Below are 22,571 nucleotides of genomic sequence, written 5' to 3' on the forward strand. Positions count from 1 at the left end.
TCCTCAGCAATACAGGTGCCAAGTATGAATATGATAAGATGAATGATTGTAGAGAAAATTGAAAGACAACATACATACAGACACACAAAGTCTCCTGCTTTTAAAGTGAGATTCTTCTCTTCTGCTCCTTTTAAAGTTTCTCTGTTTTTCTTTGTTATTTTTACTGTAAAATATTTTAGAACTGTCTTTAGAACTGTGCTATATTCTAAGTGTATCATTATTATTATAACATAGTGCACAGAGAGACTTATTGATAATGCATAATCCTCATTCTATTGATATGTCTGAATATTGGCAATATTAGTAATAGGTCAGAACATACACAACACAAACAGAATATGTATTTTCTTAGTATCAAATTCCCTTTCTAAGTATACTAAAGGTGAGTTATTTTAAGACAGAACCTATCCTCTAACCAAAAAATAGCTCAGATTTACTTGTTAAAGGTATTTGTACCCAGACAATCAATTTCCCCTTTATTTCAGGTTAGATAGAGACCAAATATTCAGAGATTTGCTCCCATGCTTCAGTCACAGGGACACACACTGACAGGTAGGAAGTGGCCAGTGAAACCACGATTGGTCACCACATGTTTAAGCTGGGAGGTGCAAGTTTAATTCATCCACCTGCCCTGACCAGATTTTCACTCTCTGTCTCACAGACACAAGCATGTTTGTGCCTGCGTCCCACATTCATGTCCACATCAGCCACCAGTGTTTACCTGTGTTTTGTCTCTGTGCCTGCAGAGGTACGTGGAGCTGCAGGAGATCATGAAGGACCAGAAGCAGCAGACCTACTGGCAGGAGACGGGCCGATGGGTGGGCTATGAGGAGGGCTGTGACCCTCAGTCTGGGTTGTGGGCGTCCTCACACATCTCCTACCTCACCTTCAAGAGCCTCATCCAGCTGCGACGCACCATGAACACAGGTCAGTAAGGACAACAATGAAAACCAATGCATGTAATCATAGTCAGTGGTGGAAAGGAACTGTAGATTTTTGAAGCGCTTGTGCTCTACTACAATACTTAAAGAGGAAAATATTGTGCTTTTTACTGCACCGTATTTGTACCTGACAGATTTAGTTACTGGTTACTTTGCAGGTTCAGAGTATTATTACAAATGAGTCCTTTAAATATAGTTTTGATACTTTTGATACTACTCAGCCAACACATAATTTTCCAGTAACATCCCTGGTATAATGTTCTAAGAACGCTGTGCAAGTCTTTCTGTTCAACATAACGTTCTTCCTGAAATGATGAACTCACTTTCACGTAACCTTTACATTAGCTTTACAGTAGAAAACTTAATGCTCATACTGTAACATGTAAGATATAAGAACAAGGAACATACATCTGACCTTCCAAGAATGTTCTAGAAATGTAACCAGGATGTTAGTTTTACTTCATAAAAACTTTCTCTTAAGGGGAAACATTCAAGTAACTTTTTCTGAGGTTTATGAGTGGAAACATTCGATCAATGTTCATGAAAAAACTCGCTTTTGAAACATCAAAATCAAAAACAAATGTTCCCAGAACATTCTGTGAACATTTAGGAAGGTTAAGGGGGGAACATAGAACATTCTGAGAACATAAGGATAATCTTAGTTGGATCTTGGTTGCATCAGGATACCATATATATTTACATACAGTAACTTGTGAGATGAGAAATACAGCGTTCAGTTACACAGTTGCTTCCCTATGTTTTCTCTGACAGTGTCTTTCACAATGGGAATGCCAAAATGTAACCCCCACACTCGTCTCTGTATATTTTCCAACAGGTGTGACCATTTTCGACTGTGAAGAGCGCACCCTGGCCAGCATCGCCGAGAAGATGGTCACTGACATGGTAAACAAGAGGGAGATCAGACCCGGAGACCGGGAGGGAGTGCTGAAATCTCTGCTTCAAAACCGCAGGTATCCTCCAAGACACCAGTCAACGGTGACTCAAACATAAATGACCTACATTTTAGGCTTTTAGCTGATGCTGTTGTCCAAAGCTGCACGTGAGACGGGAACAATTCAGGATCTTGCTCAGAGAAAGTTGAACAAAACACGTAGCTATTGTGGAGATCAGACCTGCAATTATGAAACAGCGTCTCTGACCACCAAACCGCTCTGCCTGCCTGCTCAAGTCTTTATTAAAGGTGACCAATACGTACTGTAGTTACCTCAAATGACTCTAAAAAGTTATATACTGTCACTGTGTTTTCAAACTTTTCAATAAACCAAGAAATCTAAAAGAAAACTGTCTAATTTAGCATTCAAGTTGTTATTCAAGTCAATTTTACGAAGGTGTTTATTCTTTTTTTCAAGCACAAATTTGTCAGTTGATTGGTTTCTTTTGTTTTTCTGTCACTAGAATTATAGAAACATGAGGGTCATGAGCCCACATTGCCCCCTCAAATCCCTCCTACCTCGGAAACTGTTAGAAAAATTACAGAAATTCGACATTTTATTTATCCATTTAACTTTCCAATGTTCTCTTCTGTGACTGTCTAAATATTGTTTCTTTACACTGCCAAACATAAGATTTTCTGGGGAAAACTGAATCAATTTTCCTTGCTCGTTTGGCAATTTTTAACATGTTTCTTTTGGACAGAGTCAGGCTAGCTTTTTCCCCTTGTTTCAAGCATTTACGCTAAGCTAAGCTAACATAGCTGTAGCTTTATATTGGCCATACAGATTTAAGTGTGGCATTGATCTAATCATATAAGAATCCCTTTTTCTTGACTTCCACTTTAAACTACAGTCTTTTGCAAATGAGTGAACCAGACATTAAGGGGATAGTTCAACCAAAAATGAAAATTAAGTCATTATCTACTCACCTTTATGTTGATTGAAGGTCAGATTTATTTTTTATAGTCCACAAAACACTGCTGGAGTTTCAAGGAAAACTGCATTGCGGTGAGTGAATGGTGATCAGTTTTGAAACAAAAAACAACTGTTAAAAAATACAAACAAACAAAAAAAATGTAAAAGACTTGGATTATGATGAGCAGTATGGAGGCATTTTGCTTTTTTTCAGTTGTTTTTTTGCACTTGAAAACTGTTCACCTTTCACTTACATTGTTTGGGGGATTCTGCAATGCTATTTTCCTGTGAAACTCCAACAGTATTTTGGTGAGGGCGAGTACATAATGACTTTGAATGAATGAATTTTCATTTTTGGGTGAACTATTCCTTTAAAGAATATTTCAAACAGGCCTCATCTCATCTGATTAAGATAATGATAAACAGATGATAAATGATAACAAATAAAAACAAATGATAAATTCAACAGCCCTTGTCTATTATCTACTGCAGTTGTCTATTATCTACTGCAGTTGTCTATTATGTTGTATGATTGCATTATCTGCCTGGCACGAAAACAGACAATGACACAAGCTGTTTTCTCCCTCCAGCCAATCAGATGACCCAGAGGGGCAAGCCCTGGCTGATAGGGGGGACCTGCAGAAGTTTTCAGTCAAGGAAAGAGTAAGTTGTTTCACTGATGAGGTTATCCATCCAACCATCAGGCGTCAGACCGTTCAAGGAAGGTCATTCAGAGGAGAAAGGTTTAACAGGAGTTCTGTTGTTGGATTTCTTTTGAGATGCATGCACTCCGATTTTTTGTTTCAAATTACTCACTTTTTTGGATTAATTGATCTTTTAAACTTCTGCACAGAGTGTTTGATTCATGTGCTTAGTGGATCTTATTCGGTTTTAAGTGCTGTGGGACAAATCTTGTCATGTTTGTGGTTACTGCAAATTTTAGAAAAAGTATTCACACTTAGACTGTTAAGTGCAAAAATACAAATTCACAGATTTGATTTAAATCAGTTATCTGCATGTGCTGTTTTTTTTCCAGAAGCAGAGATTATCAAGGCAAGCCTTAAAATACAATTGTTTTAACTTGTATCAATAATTTGGGGGATGGGAAGGTCTTTCTCACTGATGTTTGTTTCTTTAGGGGGATGAATCTGACCGTGTTGAGGCCTCCATGGTGCTAGTTGGTAAGCCAGTGTTTGTATTGTTTTCATTTAGGATCTTGAGTACAGCATGTATATACTTTGCTTTTTTGTTTAAGTGTGGACTTCTCTATGAATATAATATTTTTGTCTCTTTGAACTAGGAGCCTTGGACTTTCTGGAGAGGCCCACAGTTGCATTTGTGCGTTTGAAGGAATCCGTGGTGCTCGACTCTGCCTTGGAGGCCCCAGTGCCTGTACGCTTCATCTTTGTTCTAGTTGGCCCCGACAAGATTGACATGGACTACCATGAGACTGGCCGGGCCATGGCAGCACTAATGGCTGATAAAGTGAGTTGAATAACCCTTTCGAAAGACCAACGTGTGCGCAGTGGCACATTAACAGAGGTCATAATTAATTACAAGATTTATTGAATGGTTGAGACTATGAAACTGTGGTTGGAGGGCAGTCTAGCGACAGTGTTATAGTAACTATGTGCTCCAGTGTTCAAGAATTATAATCAAGTTATTTATTTACAAGCACTGAGTCCAAATTGAGCCTCAAGCCCTCTGTACTGGAGTCCAAGCTGGAGTAGTGTGTCAAACCCACATTAAAAAAATAACAGAGCATAACAAATGTTCCAGTCTCTTCCTCAGTAATCCTTTTGCATGTCGCAGGCATCTTCATCTGACACTTTACAAGTCATGTTTTTGCTCATATAGCACGCAAAAGTTACAGCATCCTATCAATGTAAGATAAGGTGTAAAGTTCAGGTTTAGATGTAGGTCATGTTTAACCAAACTGATCAGGCAAAACTAACTAACTTGCAGAAAAAGTCGAAGTCAAGTCCTAACTTAAGTGATCATAAGTCACAATTGAATTCATGTTCAGAATTCAACTATTACAACACTATAGCTGTTTTTCCACCCAAAGTACCCAGAACGAAATGTATGCTTTCTTCTTTAATGCTATGTTGATGTGCCAAAGCACAATGAACAAAAGGTCTTTCGTAGCTGCAAAAAAAATTGTGCCTATAATAAAATCAGAAATGTTCAGTGCCCACCCCAAAACTATTTTACTAGTCCCTGGGGAAAGTTCTTATGGTGGAAGCATGACTTACTACAAACATTTTTCTCATAATTGAGATTGTTCAGATTCTGCCTGAAGAATATCTCTGACCATACAGGAGTGATAGTATAAAATGGGGATGAATACATGCCTTGTCAAATACCCTACAATCTGCAGTTTTAATATGCCCTCCACTATCCCCATCCCAGGTGTTCAATCAGGCAGCTTTTCAGGCAAAGACTGCCCGTGAGCTGACGGATGCCGTGGCCGACTTCATGGACTGCAGCATCGTCATCCCACCCACCGAGATCCAGAACGAAGCAGTGCTCACCTCGATTATAAATTTTCAGAAGAAACTGCTACAGGACAGGTTCCAGACCTCTGATTCCCAACCCTGCCTGGAATCAAAGCCTCGCAGAGGTGAGTTAGTTCAGTTGTAGAACTGTAGATTTTAGGTAACGCATACACAAACAAACCAGCAGACCCTTCCTAAGTCTCACCTGTTACACTCTCTGCTGACTGTTGAGCAAGTGTGGTACTCAGAGGAACCTTGGTCAGCTTATGCTATGTGCTAGGCTTGTCTAAATTTCACATCAAAAGATGGGGAAAAGACGTTCCTAGATGACCTGTAAAGGCAACATATACTCACATCTTAAGTTAGCTAAATGTTAGCTCACTAGCTAGCTAATCTACATCAGTTATTAGCCGGTTAGTTGACTAGTGTTTTGCTAACATTAGCTAGCCAGTAGCTAGTGTTTTGCAAAGAAAGAGTCAGTTATTTGATGGAATGGTTTTCTATCAACAATTCATAGTATTCACATGAGACTGAAACTGTTTTCCTGCAGTTTCCATCGCTACTGGACCTCCACCTGAAGACCCCCTGGCCCGTACTGGGCGACCGTTTGGCGGGATGGTGCGAGACATGAAGAGGCGCTACCAGCACTACAAGAGTGACCTCACAGATGCTCTTAATGCCCAAGTTCTTGCTGCCATCATTTTCATCTACTTCGCTGCCCTGTCTCCCGCCATCACCTTCGGAGGACTGCTGGGTATGTGTCCATATTTGTTTGAGACATGGTATTTCTTTTGTATGCAATAATAATATGTTGATGTCATCTTTGCCGTGACAGCTGATAAGGTGGACAATATGATGGGCGTCCCAGAGCTCCTCATCTCCACCAGCATTCAGGGGATCATCTTCTGCTTCGTCGCAGCTCAGCCCGTCCTGGTGATCGGTTTCTCTGGTCCTCTGTTAGTGTTCGAGGAGGCTTTCTTTGCTGTAAGTTATAGCACTGAGTCATACCCATATGTTGGTGAACTGCAAAATTTTTAATAGTCTTTTCTGATCCATTTCATCCCACTGAGCTCAACTCGTTCCATTTCCTTCATTCAGTTCTGCAAGTCTCAGGGCATTGAGTATATAGTGGGGAGAGTGTGGGTCGGAGTGTGGCTCGTGATCATTGTGGTGGTCATTGTGGCCTTTGAGGGCAGCTTCCTGGTGCGTTTCATCTCCCGCTTCACCCAGGAAATCTTCTCAATCCTCATCTCCCTCATCTTCATCTATGAAACCTTTGCCAAGCTAGGACGGGTAAAACCATCTCCATCCATTTCACACAATTCTTCCGTCCAGATAAAATATGATTTGAAGAGATAGTTTGGATTATTCGAAGTGGGGTTGTATGAGGTACTTAAATCTTGGTCAGCATGCCCAGTTGGGAGAAGCAGCAGAATTGCTAATGTAGGAAATTAAGCAGCAAAATCTATTTTTGCCACAAAAATAAAGCCCTACCTAAAAAAAAAATCATTATCAGTTTAAGCGCCCAGTATATTTAGAATATTTTCACCAATTTACCTTGCCATCAGACAGCCTTATCCGACAGGAAATATGAGCCAAATATCACTATCTCCAAAGTCACCAAAGCAGTCTTTTACCTCACAGAATACTGGGGCTGCTGGTCTACTGCTGCCTAGATCTGGTAAATTGGTTGTGTTATTATTTGATTTTGGTGAATGTGAACTATGCTTTTAAAATACAGAAATTACATAATAACACAACCTGACAGGTCGAGGCTGCAGTAGACAAGCAAATCTTATGTTCTGTGAGGTAAAATCAGTGATTTTGCCAGTGGAGTTAGGCTGACAGAGAGAGAGCGATATTTGGCTAGTACAATGGCAGCTTCACATCCAAAAAGGCTTTCTGACATCAAAGTAAAGATGTGAGAATATTCTGAATATAGTGTACTCGTGCTGCTTCTCTAAAATGGGAGTGTACCCTCTGCCATCTGCTGTAAGTAATTCACTGACTATGAAAAGTACCTCATACAACCATACTTCAAAAAATCTAAAAACTATCCCTTTGTTGTCTGTGATTTTAGTGCTAATTCTCATCTTTCTTCATCTACTCTCTCTCCTGACTTCTCTGTAGATCTTTAAGGCCCATCCACTGATTCTGAATTACGATCACGTGAATTCCACTCTAGAAAATCCCTGGCACCCAAGGGTGGAAGAGACGATCCTGTATGACAATGCTACTGGCAACACGACTGTTATTATCAACACTATTAAGCCGCCATACCCCAACACAGCCCTGCTCTCCATGTGCCTCATGTTAGGCTGCTTCTTTATTGCTTTCTTCCTGCGGCAGTTCAAGAACGGCACTTTTCTTCCTGGAAAGGTGAGTCCAGGTCCAGCCGTGTTTATTTCTGTAAAGACATTATGCCAATTATAAATTAACAGGTTATAAATTTAACTACATTTTAAACTCTTAAATCATTTTTTATGTGTGCCTTCCAGGTCAGACGTCTGATTGGTGACTTTGGCGTGCCTATTTCCATTTTCCTCATGGTCGTTGTGGACTACAACATTGAGGACACCTACACTCAGGTTGGCTCATAAGTCTCACACTACTTTATGCATTCAAGGCATGTACAATTAAGCTAAAAATTTGAAGGATGGGTTCATCTGTCTTAATCCTAATCCTGTGTTCCTAAAACCTAATGCTTCTATTGAAGGTGATGAGAGACAAAATCTACAGGTCTTGTTCTATATGGAGGGCTGAAACAGCTAAAAATAAACAGATATAAATAATTAATAAATCACTCAATAAATAATGCTATTAAATGTACCAAAAATAATTTAAAAAAGGGATCAAAGGGATCTTTATAATGCCCTTATATCAAGCAAAACCTGTTTCATTGAATATATGGGCACCTGACAATTGTTAAAGACAGATTTGAAAAAATGGTAAACCTATCCTTTATATTTAATAGATTGCATTAAAAACTGGTGACTTTCTCTTTGCAGAAACTAGTGGTCCCCAAAGGTCTGATGGTGTCCAACCCGGCCAAAAGAGGCTGGCTTATCAACCCCTTCGGAGAGCACCAGCCTTTCCCTGTGTGGCTGATGTTTGCATGCTGTGTCCCGGCCTTGCTCGTCTTCATTCTGATCTTTCTGGAGTCTCAGATCACAACGTAAGTCAACAACACTATCAATCACTGAATCGTCAACCTCAGAAAAACACTAACCAGCTATAACCACATTTCTTGTATCTGTTCACAGTCTGATTGTTAGCAAACCTGAGAGGAAGATGGTCAAAGGCTCTGGATTCCACTTTGACTTGCTGATTTTAGTTGGCATGGGAGGGCTCAGTGCAATATTTGGTGTGCCATGGCTCAGCGCTGCCACGGTCCGATCTGTCACCCACGCCAACGCCCTCACCGTCATGAGCAAAGGACCAAAACCTGTGATTGAGAAGGTGGTGGAGCAGAGGATTAGTGGCATTGTGGTGGCGTTGCTGGTTGGTAGGTGCTGTCTAATTATCCCATCTTTAATGTAACTTTTCTACGACTGCATGTCTAGAAATAGACAGGTCTGCCGTTGTAATACACCATCCTTTATCTGAGCATCTATTTCTGTCAAGGTCTGTCAATCCTGATGGAGCCGATCCTAAAGATGATTCCCATGGCGGCCTTGTTTGGAATCTTCCTCTACATGGGAGTTACATCACTCAACGGCATCCAGCTGTGGGATCGTATGCTGCTCCTGCTCATCCCAAAGAAATACCACCCAGATGAACCCTACGCCACCAGAGTAAGATTGCCATGATAACAGGATAACTAATGACACATTATATTTATATAATATTGTCAGTCAAAGCCTGTCTCTTCTCCAACAACTGTACATTCTTGTTGATTTTGTAAGTTGCCTTTTCCATACTATACATGTCCTGCTTGTGTGAGTGCTATACTTTTCAAGATTCAAAGAACAAATAATTCCTCTTTTTGTAGGCTTTTGGGACATGTTCCCAGAAGTTTATTGTGTTTTTCTAGATACACCGCTTTCATTAATATCTGTTCTATTATCTGTAAGATATCTGAACAGTAAGTTTGCATTTTCCTAGATGTAAATACTTTATGCACATACTTAACTTAAGTAGCATTTTCGGCGCAGGACTTTTATATGTAAGTATTTTCAGAGTATGATATTACTACTTTTCCTTAAAGTAAAGGCTCTCAACACTTTCTCCACCGCAAACCTCAATTCCAAAAAAGCTGGGATAAAAGCAGAATACAATGATTTGCAAAAACTTTTTTCACTAAATTTAATTGAATACAGTACAAAGACAAGCTATTTAATGTTCAAACTGGTAAACTTGTAGTTTTATGGGGGGGGGGGGGTTGTTTTGTTTTTTATAGATATGCATTTATTCTGCTTTCAATGCCTGCAACATGAAAACATCAAACAAACAACATAAAACAAAATACTAATACTAATTGTTCATTTATAATTGTTAAAAAGTTTTTAAAGTGAAATTCTTTCTCAGTCTTGCTTGACATATGACTTCAGCTGCTCAACAGTCCAGGGTCTCCATTGTCAAATTTTGCTTGTCATAATTAACCACACATTTTCAATGGGAGACACACTGTTATTAACACATGCAGACTGTGTCTTGGTATTGCCTTGCTGAAACAAGCCAGGATGTCTCTGAAATGACTTTTGAAGGTTGCACTGGGAATAATCTGGATGATCCTTCTCCTCTTAAGGAGGACACAATGTTCATGATTTCCAAAAACAATCTGAAATGTGGATTTGTCGGAGTCTCACAACTCATTTGGAATTGGGGTTTGTAATATGTCACAGGTGTTGGCCACTATTAGAGACTCTAAATCTCATCATACGTGTGTTCAGTCATGTCTGTGTGACTAATATTTCTACACGTTGGTTTCAGGTGAGCACAGGACGAATGCACTTGTTCACAGCCATCCAGATAGTGTGCCTTGTAGTTTTGTGGATTGTTAAGTCCAGTCCAGTGTCCCTCGCACTTCCCTTCATCCTCATCCTCACCATCCCTCTGCGCATGCTTATGACCGGCCGCCTCTTCACTGAACTGGAAATTAAATGCGTAAGTGGTTGCGGCTTGTATTGTCAATAGTAATAATGTAGATGTAAGCAGTTACGTGTGTGCAGATGTTAAACATTAATTTTTTTTTCTCTGTTTCAGTTGGATGCTGACGATGCTAAAGTGACTTTCGAGGAGGAGCCGGGGCAGGATGTATACTGTGAAACTCAGATGCCATTGTAGATGTCTTCCGTGACAGCTGCCAGCAACATTTTATTTTGACAAAAAGATATTTTTTTTTATATGTGTCTCAAATGAATGTTTCATCTACTTATGAGCACAAACATGTTTTGAGTGTTTTTTCGTGAAAAATGCAGATTTAGATCAGGTCACTCAGTTCAGGTTTTTGCATTGTGTTATTTTATTTGTGTGCTTTAAACACCACAGAAGCTGGAAACATTCAAAGAACACTGACATGTTTTTTTTTTCAATAAATAATGACATAAAAATGCAAAGTGATCAGAATACAGTAAATTAAACTGAAATAAAAACTCTTCAATAACACCAGCACCCCCAAAATGCACAGGCTGAATGCTGAGTGGAAAGTATTGTAGTGCAAAAAGCCAAAATTGTTTGTTTTTTGTGTTGTTTCAATCACAGATTGAATGTAGTATGTTCTATCACGTTCCACTTATGTTATTGTTGTATTCACTTGCTTGATGCAAGAAAAATCCAAACTCTGAATTACACAGTACGTGATTTATGAGGCAATGATGGAAGCAAATTGCAGATTTTGTAGCAAGAATGATCAAACTGGTAACACTGGACAGCAAAAGGACAACATCACAATGCAAGGAGAGGGAACACATAGAATTACTTTGTGTGTGGCTAAAATTGATGCTGAGTGTTATGTTAATGTCTTCTTGCCATTTCTCTATAAAAATAAAAACTACCTCCCAAAAGTTCCATCAACTTTGTTTCCTTGATTGTGCTTAGCTTTTGAAGAGGGTTAAGGAATGCAGAGATCCTACTGGTCACACTTTATTTGAAGGGGCATGGGCAAGTAGTCTCCATGAATGTTTATGACTGTGGACATTAAGCATCATTTTGTCACTTATGTCATTTTTAATGCAAAGTTGACATTGTTTGAGATTTTTTTTTTGTTTTAACAACTTGACATTAATCAAGACAATTTCTTGTTCTGACAACATTGTCCATACCATAACTAAATGCAGCCACAGACAGACGGTGGCCAGTTTGACAGGGAATACAGTACCAAGGTAGTAGTATCAGCTAGGGGTTAGTCTACTTTAGCAACATGCAAAGCTTGCTATCCATCCATCAGGAAGCTCTCTAAATCACCTTGATACTGTACTCTGTGATCAAACTGGCTGTATAACAGTTGATGGCATCTTTATGACAAGTTCAAATGGTACAACTTTAATTGAAGTCAAGGGCAATATTGTATTCATGACACAATTATGATGTTCTTATGACAGCCAATGTCACAAACAACCACACGTAATGCTGAAACATGAAGTGTCTTTGAGTTTGATTAGGCCTGCTGTGGAATGTTTCTGTTTATATAAGCATGTCAACTTTGTATTAAAAAGACATAATTGGCGGAATGACAGTCATAAACATTCACACAGCATTTTTTTTTTTTAATTTTCAAGGCAAGAATGAAGGTTAAAAGTGCAGATGATAAACCAGAGGAAATGTGTTGTCCTCTGGTGACAGTACAAGTGTGGTGGGACTCCTCCAGCAGTCCAGCAGCAGAACAGTGAGTAGGTTGAATGCAGCCTGGGCTGGACTCCTCCCTTGTTCCAACCTCCTAATCAGAGCCAGGCAATATAAGGCACCTGTGGACCTTTCCTCTTTCTCTTTTCCTGCCTCATGTCTTGTCCCTGCTGTTGGCTGTAAATGTTTGCACACACCAGGTATGTGCCTACAAAAGCCTGTTTTGTGTACAATTGTACTTGGGCTTTAGTCTCGTCAAGCATGTGCAATGTGTTGGCTGATCAGGTACCGCTGACTTCCCTCCTGCTCTGCTGTGTTCTGTGTGTTCATCACCAGTTTTAATATGAGGTGTGGTGAGCCCGGCTAATTGTATTTTCTGCCCTTGTTTCAGGTCCTCCTGCCCTTTTCTACCACTGCTGCTTTGTCCTGTTTTTTTCTTTTACTTCGTATACAGTTCTTTTTGCTTTGCCCTACTGTGTTTCTTTTGCTTTACTTTGCTAATTGGGGTACATATTTGTTGTGTTCTTATTTTCTTTGAGTTTTCTTTTCAGGAGCGGAGAGCCATATTGGTGAGAGGCTAGGCACCTGTGGTGAGGTCCCTTCACGTTTGTGTTTGAGTAGTTTCACTGGGACACCACAGACTGCACCATTTTTCTGTTTGAGGATTGCTGTGTTTGCTGTGCCCACTTGTGGTGAATAGTGGTAGCACCCCTCTGAGTAGTCTGCCTCTCCCAAGTGAGCTCAGTTCTTAGTTCCATTAGTTTTGCTTAGGTTGGGTTGAGTTTTAAACTATTGTGCTGTTCACTTTTTTTTTTGTTTTTTAGAATTTATATCAAGGCCCTTTTAACATATATTGTCAAAGTAATTTTATCTAGTTATTTTTGTTATCGCTTGTTTATTAATAATCATTTTCTTCTTTTCAGCAGCTCCAGCCCCTGCTATTTTGATTATTTTGTTATCAATAAGTTTGTTTTAATTGAGTACATGTCTCAGCCTCATTATCAGTAATGAACCTGTGTGCCTTACATCTATCCTATACACAATATTCAAGGTGCTTTAAGCATTTCCTGGGGTAAAATTCCCCAGGTGGCGTTGCCTGGCATAGTCTCTATTCTTCCCTTATGATGTAATTCAGTACCTACCAATACACTCAACACCCCTGGCCTACACAAGGAAATAAGGTTTAGTATTTTTGTTAACGGATAGAATATAAGATTTATGTTTTCTATAACTTAACAGTATTCATAAAGTTTAGTGCCATGAGTCAACTCTCTCCAGCTCAATAGGTGGTGCCTTGCAAGCTCAAAGCAGGTCTGTGAAGTGTGCTAGCTTTAAATAAACACAAAGAAGAAAAATAAACCTAACCTTATTGGCTGTCTTCTGGCTGCTGTATGTGACGCTGATTGGTTGCTCTGGAAAACTTCCTTTTTTTCTTTTTTAAGCTTGAACTTTACTTGCAACAGCAAATATACACGGCAGACAGATTATGAATGTGAATGAGACACACCTCCTGGGAATATCTTCATAGTTTAGAATAGTACATTTGTTGTAAAGTTGTTAAAATAAACTGCACAAAGAAGCAATCAGGGACACGAGAAGAGATAAAATCTATACATGAAAGAGGTAAGTAAGAAAAGAAAAAAGATAAGGAAAGAAAAAAATAAGTGCTAAGCAAGGGGCTAGAATAAATTATATTAAGATATGAGTACATAAAATTTTCCAGCATGGGCATTTTTAATCTTTCTTACGCATTTGATTAATAAAGAATGTTCATTTCCAAGTATATTCTACAATTGGACCGTGTATTATGATCTAAAAGGGACCCCCAGACGGACCCGGGACCCCCGGAAAATCTCGCGAGAATATTTAAACTCAAATTACGCCCTTTTCCTGACTCCTCGCCATATTTTCTGTCTCTGAATCAATCTAGATTTTAAACAGATTATAAAACATGGTTAGTCTGTACAAGGTGCGTTAGCAAGAAACAAGGCGTACAAATCTCGCGAGAGTTTCGCGAGGCAGCGGTTCCTTTCTAGACAGGAAACGGGGAGGCACGGCATGGTACCGGCTAAAAGCAAGACACAAGCGTGTTGTTTGTCCAGTTGAAGAAAGTAACGTCCGATTTCAACGGGAGTTTATAAATTTATCGTTCGATTAAAAACCTCTAGCTCTATGTTTATTTGTTGGTAAACGAACTGTAACGTAGCAGACTACGCTTGGTAAGTTAGCTAGCTAGCTAATTGTACAGTTTCCTAGTGTCACATGGATTGATTTGAAGTTGAGTTTCCATCCACTGAACATCACAGAAGACTAACACTGGAGACATATAATGGGGAAAATGAATGGAATTAACCCTAAGACTGAGGAACTTGGTGGGTACAATTATATAAACCAGCTAACATTTTTGTGGCATCTGATATAAGCTAAACGTCTTCAGTTAAAGTAGCTGGGATTTCCTTGGTTGGTTCCAATGACACACGATTTGTTTCTGTTCCCAATGACTACAGGTTGGACCAAGGAAAACCTCGAGACGCTTCTTGCTGCAATGAAAGCCAGCATCCCAGAGCAAAACAAATATTTCTCGTTTACCAAAGGGATGAAAGATGTGGCCTGGAATAAGATCGCTTTCCCTCCTTTTTCTCCTAAAGAATGTCAAGAAAAGTGGTTAGAGATGTATAAGAAGGTGAGTTACCTGTAAACGTGCAGTTGACAAAAATGCTTTGACCACAAGATCCACTCAGTCAGTATACTTACATGGATAGCTCATATTATTTTAAGCAGGGCTGTATTAGGTTCTTATCGATAGTCAGTGTATTACTTATAGTAGATGGCGGTCGACATGCTATAATTTTGGAGAAGCAGAGAGGAGTGCCAGCATGTAAGCTAAGCAGTGTACTGCTCTGGACAGGGTCAACAACAAAATGTATTTTAGACACTAAAAAATCAGTATCAGGTAAAGTGTACGGCATATATTTTCACTGCTTTACCATACCACCAGACAGCCTTTTCCAAAAAGAAACCTCTGTCGTAGAAGCCAAATATTGCACTGTCTCACTCAACCAGACTCCTTTTTGCAAAATCTGTGAATTTACCTCACAGAACACAGGAGTTACTGGACTACCAGTGCCTTAATCTGTTAGTTTATTTGTTATTGTGTCATTGTAGTGAATCCAAACTAATATGTAAAAACACCAGAGTGACACAACAACACAAATTAACTAACCGATAAAGGCAGGAGAACATTAGCAACCACCATGTTCTGTAAGGGAAAATTACTGATTTAGCAAATGCAGTCTGGTTGAGCTATATTTGACTCAAAACAACAGTTTCCCATCAGAAAAGGCTGTCTAACGAGAAGGTAAAGCAATGAAAATATTCAAAATATAGCATGCACTTAATTTTTTTTTTTTCTGAAGGTGAGAAGCTAAAATATGTTTTGCAACTGATCCTGTCCTCAGCAGTTCACTGCTTAGCTTGCTACACTGGGGCTCCTGCCACTTCTCCAAATTGGGAGTTTGCTTACTGCCCTTTACTGCAGCTAATAAACTGATAAATGATAAATACGTACACCACCCCACTTCAGATCATCTCAACTATCCCTTGAAACAGAAGGAGTTACCTGGCTGATAGAGAAATGTAAATGAAAATCTTAATGTCAACTGCTGTTTTCAATACATTTGACTTTCCACCTCAATATACATCCATTGGTGAGGTGAAGACTTTCCTGTTCATAATGTCCTAATGTCACAACTTTCTGTCATGTTATGAACAGTACACACTAATTTGCTATTCCAAAATAGTCCTTGAGAACTGACTAAAAACGCAAATATGTTGTTAGTTTAGTGTTATATCCTTGTTCTTGCTCAGATGCGCAAGTATCGAAGCCTCACAGAGCTCATAACTGAAGCTGAAGGAGTCATTTCCAGCTCTCCAGATGCCCTGAAAAAATATCAAAAACCTTCACGGAGGAGGAAGATGTTCTCTGGTGACACCCCAGATGTAAGTGATGGTCACATCAGACAGTCCTAGTCATGATTAGCTGGGTTTATTCTGTTTTTTTTTTTTTTTTTTCAAAATATCTATTAATGTCATATTATTTTTATTTAATATAGTTCATATGATAGTTTTGTTTGGGAGCACACATAATATTGCTGGCCAGGTTCTTAATTGTAATCTTCAGATTTGTGTGTGACTTCTCTAAAACAGGATGAGAGTTCTGAAAATGAAGAAGGCATGCCACCCAAGCCTCCCGTGTAAGCTACACACACACTACAGTGACAGTGATTGGAGTTGAATTATTTTGCTTTCTTTTTATAATAGTTATTCTGTGTTGAATAGGTATAACAGTTTTGATTAAATTTGGTTTTGATAGCTGACCAACTGGTTAAAAAAATGCAGGCGCACTAGTCTGGCTTTCCCACCTCAATTAGGTTTGGCGCTGCAATTCTTAGCTTAGCATTGAGTTATCACATTTGTCAGGTTTGCGCTGTGTAATCAATGGCCTGATCCACCATCTAAAGCAGAGAAGCTGTCAGAGTGCGTTGTTTCTTTCCTGCACACAGTTGTGGGAAGATCTAGGCTGTTAAATATACTGTTATAAATGTGACAGGTAGCCAGATATGTGTTTACCAAGGCTGTGTAACATGTGGTGCCCTCAAAAGATAACAGCAATCATATCCTCATACAACAGGAGGCATAGCATTTCCAAGAGCTACACGCTAGGATTGGGAAATATGGACAAACCAAATATCCAGTATTTTGTGACCAGATATATTGATATCAATATTGAGAAAGTATTGTGGGAATGACTATTGGTGCAGTAACAAAAAATAATACAAAGAGATTGTTGATAAATGATCATCAGTAATAGCACAGTCTGGTAATTACATCACTTTACTGTAATGCAGCCTTTAACACCAGGAAAACACAACATTTATGTCCTGTCGTAGTATCACAATGTCCAAAATCTTAGATCATATCTTATATCACAACAACAGTACAATATTGATATTGGCCAACTCTAGTATATGCTCAATATTTTCTTTGTTAGATTTTATCCATTAAATATGAAGAAGCCCTTTGGAGGACCACAAAGTTAAGAAGTCAAGCTTTATTATTATAGACTTAGATTTATTACAGGTTTCAATCACGTTTTATGTCTTAGCACTGAGTAAATTAAGTAAACCAACTTAAAGGGATAGTTTGGATTATTCAAAGTGGGTTGAATGAGGTATTTATTGATAGTCAGTATATTACTTACAGTTGGTGCTGGTCAAAGTTGGAGAAGCAGACAGGAATACCAGCAAGAAAGATAAGAAATGTACTGCTGTGGACAGGATCATCAGCAAAATGTCTTTTAGCCACTTAAAAAAGGTCCACCAAAAAAAATCAATATAAGTTAAAGTGTACAGTATTTCCAGAATATTTTCACTGTTTACCTTGCTGTCAGATAGCCTTTTGCAATGAGAACCGCAATTCTATAAGCCAAGTATCACTTGCTTTTGCTTAACCACACGCCATTGGCGAAATCAATAATTTTACTTCACAGAACATGGGAGTTGCAGGTCTACTGCTGCCTCAATCTATTAGTTTGTGTTATTCTGTGACTTCGGTGAATCCAAACTAACCTTTTAAAACATAGAAGTCACACAACAACACAAACAAACTAACTAATCAAGCCAGGGGCAGATGAGCAACTCCTGTGCTCTGTGATTTAAAATTACAGACTTTGCCAAAGGAGATCAAATTTGTCCCTTTAAGTAACATGAAAGCAGTTAATTGACTGGTGGCTGAGTATGTGTTGTGTCTGTGTGTATCTTCAGAAGTGCCTACGTTCTATTCTGCAAAGAACAGGTGGATATCACTACAAAAAGGGACTATTTGAATCAGTGTGCCCAACGCTGGCGAGATTTGACTGAGGATGAGAGGGAAGAGATCAACAAACGATACAGTAATGTATGAACACACACACACACACACACACACAAGCTGTTTCATAGTTTCATGTGGTTACTGTAAAAAACAGCTGAAACTTCATGAAATGATTGCTGTTGTTCTTTCAGTTGAAGCGTCGGTACTTGAAAAAGCTGGATAAATATCTGAAGGTGAGTCATTTACAAAACTTCAAGTGCAGCATTGAGCTGATGCTGGCAGACTTTGTGTGACGATGGTGTTTGTGTTTCGCAGTCTCTTAATAGGACGAAGCGGAATCGGATCATAGAAAAACATGGCATCAAAAGATCGAAGGTGAGAAGTAACAAATTTGTGTAACTTTTCTAATTGGATTGAACCCTTTTGATCACTTTTTCAGCTGTCAACTCTTCGTTCTGTCTACCTGTTTTTCCCGATCCTTCATATTAGCAACAGTGTGTACTCCTCTTTTAAACTCATATTTTCATTTTCATTAATATGCAGTTCAGGGCAAATATGGCGAGATTTCCTGGCGAGCCCGTTAGGCCAGCACGGTGAGCATGACCATCAAATAGCACAGGAGACCCAGAATTAAACTTGCACCATAATTAAACCCTCACATCAGATTTGTGACTGGATTTTTTTTTATCTTTACCCACAGATCCAGTAATATAATATTCCTCAAAAAGCATATGGATTCTCTGAAGGAGGATTTCCCAGACCCAAAGAAGCGCTTCGCAAAGATCAGCCAAATGTGGAACAAACTCTCTGATGCGGAAAAGAGACACTACAGAGAGAAAATAGTGACAGGCCAAAGAAATTACATTATGGAGCTGGACAGGTGGTTTAAGGTATAAAATATCCTCTTCTTTTTTTTTTTTTTTAATCTACACACTGGAAGGTCCCTTAAAATTTGTCACCTTTTACATTCTTTAGACATTGAAACCAGAAGAGAGGGATGACTATCTAAAATTTAACCCCGGTGTAAGTACTTACTAAATATCCAAATATGCATTCGTTTCTTTCTTTGACCTTTTTCTAAGATTCCTAAAATACTTATTTTTACAGCAACTGCGATATCTTGAATATAGACCAGTGCTATCTAAGAAAAAGGAAAACCCACACAGACCGTCGGTAAGTTTAAATGTTGACTTATGACCTACTTTTTAATTCACTAGATTTATGCTGATTACTATTCTGTCAATAGTGAAAACTCAGATAAAGGGATAGTTTGGATTATTTGAAGTGCTGTTGTATGAGGTATAAAGTCAGTGTATTAGCTGGTGGTTGACTCCTGTGCCCCCCACCCCTCCCTCGGCAGAAGTACCGGTGTAGGAAGCTAAGCAGTGTAGTGCTGTATAATATGCATACACCTAAATTGCTTTTGATTTTAAGTGGCTAAAATACGTCTTGCTGCTCATGCAGTCCACAGCAGCACATTGCTTAACTTCCATGCTGTTACTCCTCCCTGCTTTTCCAAACTCTTGGCATGTCAATTGCCATTTGCAGTAGGTAATACATGGATGATTGATGAGCAACCCCACTTAAAATATTCCATCTGCTGCACTTGGGTTAAAAATAATCAGTCCACCTGTATTATATGTGACACACAGGATTCAGAAGATGAAGTCACTGAAGACAGCAACAGCAGTGATGAAAAGCAGTCCAAATCAGCCTACAACGAGGTTTGAATACTAAAACTTTACTTGTACTTCTGTGTTTAATTTTGCAGCTGTTTGCATCAAGCTCTTATATATGTCAACTCTTGGTTCACAGTCTGAAGAAGAAGAAGAAGAGGATGAAGATGATGACATCGCTTTTAACATGTATTAAATGATGATGAGACGGACCACAGATGCACCACACACACACGTCAGTTTTAGAAATGGATTATGGATTTGAGATGATGGACAATCGCTCTGGTGGTTGACTACACTGTATGGCGGCCATGTTGGCTGGAAATTGCCATCACCAGTGTTCCTCTGCATCGTTCCATAACTAAGGCTGGTTTAGAAAGTACCCCAGGACTCCTATTAGATATTCCTCAATTTTCCTATGGGATGCCTAAATAGATTAATCTGCACCTTTATCGCTTTCTACAACATTATGCACCAGAGGAAGTCTATAAATTCAGTCCTGAAGACACTGTATTGTATCATTGCTTTGCTTTTTTTCTCTCTTACATTTACTGTGATATGTGTGTACAAAGTTGGAGAATAACGTGTTTAGGGCATAACTAGGGGTGGGCGATATGGCAAAAATATCATATGATTTTTTTATTAGAAAATCACGATTTCGATTTTATCATGATCTTACATGTATTTATATTATGTATTATGCTATGTATTTAGATTTACATTTACTGTTTTTAATTTACTTTCTACTTTTTTTTTCAAGCACAAAGGTAAAAGTAAAGGTAGTAATGTCTGCAAAAGCCACAAACAGAGGATGGAACTAACTCTCTTAACTGAAACAGTCACCAGAATGTTTTATTAACATGTTAAAATCACAACATTTTTCTTCTGGAGCAGGACAGATGCTCCCAGACCCCCAGAGGACAGGGAACTGGTTTACTAACATGCCACCTTTTTCTCCTCTTATGAGTTTGCAGGTCTGTATTTAGTAATCAAAAAATACCAACAAGAATACCATTAAAGTACAACAACAGCAATAAAAATGTTTGATTTTTCAAAAAAGGAAACAATAACATGCAAGGTTTTTAAATTGTGATTAAGTAAAAACACTAATACCACAATGTAAAAATACCTAAGTAAAGAATCTGAGTATTTTTTTCATCACAGCAGGTCAGTGATCAGTGTTTCAGTGACTCTCTGTGGTTCAGTGAATAGTTTTATTTATGGCGGCCCGCCACATTAAAAACATCGACACCATGACATGATTTTCTATTTTTGGAGCTGCGCACCTTTTTCGCTCGTGTCTAGAAGGTAACTCTTTGTTTACGCAACTCTCGCGAGATTTGTGTCCGTTATTTCTACTAAAATAATCAAAGTCGCGCGATCTTTCGCAGGTCTAGGGTTCCCTTCTAGGCACGACCCTCTGTCTCTAGCAATCTAATGACAGCAGACTGTCTGTAAACAGCACGATGTTACACTCTGCAGTGTTTCACACAAAGACTTTATTTGTGTGGACATCCAGGTTTTGTCATTTTTTATTTTTTAATCAGTCCGAGAGGACGACGGTATCAGTGATTGATTAGTGATCAGTCTGCCCTCCTCTCCTCCCTCACCTGTTCACTCTGCTGTCAGAAGGTCTGAAAGTTTCTCACAGACTCTCCTGTTTTACGTATAGACAATTGTTTAATTTTATAAGAGCATCTGGTTGGTGTCGATGTCATTAACCATCACGTTAGTTTCGACTGTTGTAGTAAACTCCGTCATTAACACGCACACGCAGCTTCTCTGCAGTTGGTCTGTGTGTTTCCTGATCAAATAAACCAGCGCCGTAAAGACTAGAAAAGTTGCGCCAGTTAAAATAGAAGCGTCCCGTCAAAATTTAAAATCTCTTAATAGTTTATTGGTTATAGGTCCAGGTCCGGGTCCGTATAGGACGGCGTGTGGGTCCGCCTGTTAGGGACCCTGAACGATCCATACGATCTCCTCACTTTGGCAGATCGTCTACACGTTCTAATCCTTCACGATCTAATATCGTCATATCGCACACCCCTAGGCATAACTAACTGTTTTTCAACTCTTTTAACTGAGTGGAAAAACAATTCACTTAAAACAAAAAGAGGCAATGTCAAGCATTTTTCTTTGTAACCATATTTTTCTTCCAATAAACATGTTTCATAAAGATGTGATTAATCTTGGATCATCTCATGTGAACGAAAAAGTATCCTTGTAAACTCTTTATTAAACCACTTTATACACTTTAAATACTTCATAAGCCATTGACAAGCTGTTACAACGCATTAGATAAAGAAGGCAACAGTTACTTGTCATTTGCCAAATAGTGAGCTCTCATTTATCTGAACAGTTTAGCCTCGGACCTCATTTCTTATTTAGCTTGCTTTGTCCTCTCCATCAGCAGCATGTACACGTGTCAGCTTCATCAGATATTTGTTGTTGAGTTACCAGCATCTATCCACCTTCAGCGTATTGTAATAGTTTGGCATCAAATGACCAGATTCTTACACTAAGGCTTTTGACAATATTGTTTGCCTTGCTGATTACTCACATGCACCATTTTACACTTTACAATGAGGCTCCCTTTTGTAGTTATAATGGTAGTAACTCAGTAAAGTGGTAATAAGGTTTAAAGTAAATTTTGTGACTGAAATCCCTTTTTATGGTTTCACATATAAGTTGATTTGCAGTGGAAGCCAGCAAATTTGTGAGCAGATAATGAATGGCTTCACAAAAACAGATTTCATTCAAAATCTCAGGACGTCAAGGGATAATTTAAGTCTTGTGCCAAGACATCTGTGGTTTAAATGTCACACACATTCCAATATGACTGTTCACAGTGAGGTTGCACTGCAAAAAATCGGATGTTTTTTTTGCTCAGATCTGACTCCAATGTGTTTTTCATGCCAGTGTGAACAGCTCGAA

At 38.9% G+C, this 22,571-nt stretch overlaps 2 protein-coding genes across 2 annotated transcripts; both read left to right on the top strand.

Moving 5' to 3' along the window:
• Positions 1–749: 749 nt before the first annotated feature.
• On the top strand, positions 750–10,834 carry slc4a1b (solute carrier family 4 member 1b (Diego blood group)). Its single transcript, XM_084740421.1, has 16 exons — positions 750–927; positions 1,777–1,912; positions 3,400–3,472; positions 3,948–3,990; positions 4,110–4,294; positions 5,222–5,432; positions 5,858–6,061; positions 6,143–6,291; positions 6,406–6,600; positions 7,438–7,686; positions 7,806–7,895; positions 8,316–8,482; positions 8,571–8,812; positions 8,932–9,101; positions 10,240–10,413; positions 10,513–10,834. The coding sequence occupies exons 1-16, from the start codon at positions 771–773 to the stop codon at positions 10,591–10,593; spliced, it is 2,526 nt and encodes an 841-aa protein (XP_084596547.1). The 5' UTR covers positions 750–770; the 3' UTR covers positions 10,594–10,834.
• A 3,695-nt stretch (positions 10,835–14,529) lies between these two features.
• LOC146312009 (uncharacterized) lies at positions 14,530–20,236 on the top strand. The gene is made up of 8 exons (XM_084741552.1): positions 14,530–14,773; positions 15,958–16,089; positions 16,297–16,343; positions 17,913–18,045; positions 18,153–18,194; positions 18,277–18,343; positions 19,396–19,673; positions 19,777–20,236. Exons 1-8 carry the CDS (start codon positions 14,561–14,563, stop codon positions 19,831–19,833), a joined length of 969 nt encoding a protein of 322 aa, XP_084597678.1. The 5' UTR covers positions 14,530–14,560; the 3' UTR covers positions 19,834–20,236.
• Positions 20,237–22,571: the final 2,335 nt, after the last annotated feature.

This window comes from Lutjanus erythropterus, chromosome 17, assembly GCF_056507025.1.
Source record: "Lutjanus erythropterus isolate fLutEry1 chromosome 17, fLutEry1.hap2, whole genome shotgun sequence".
NCBI classification, from domain to species: Eukaryota; Metazoa; Chordata; class Actinopteri; order Lutjaniformes; family Lutjanidae; genus Lutjanus; species Lutjanus erythropterus.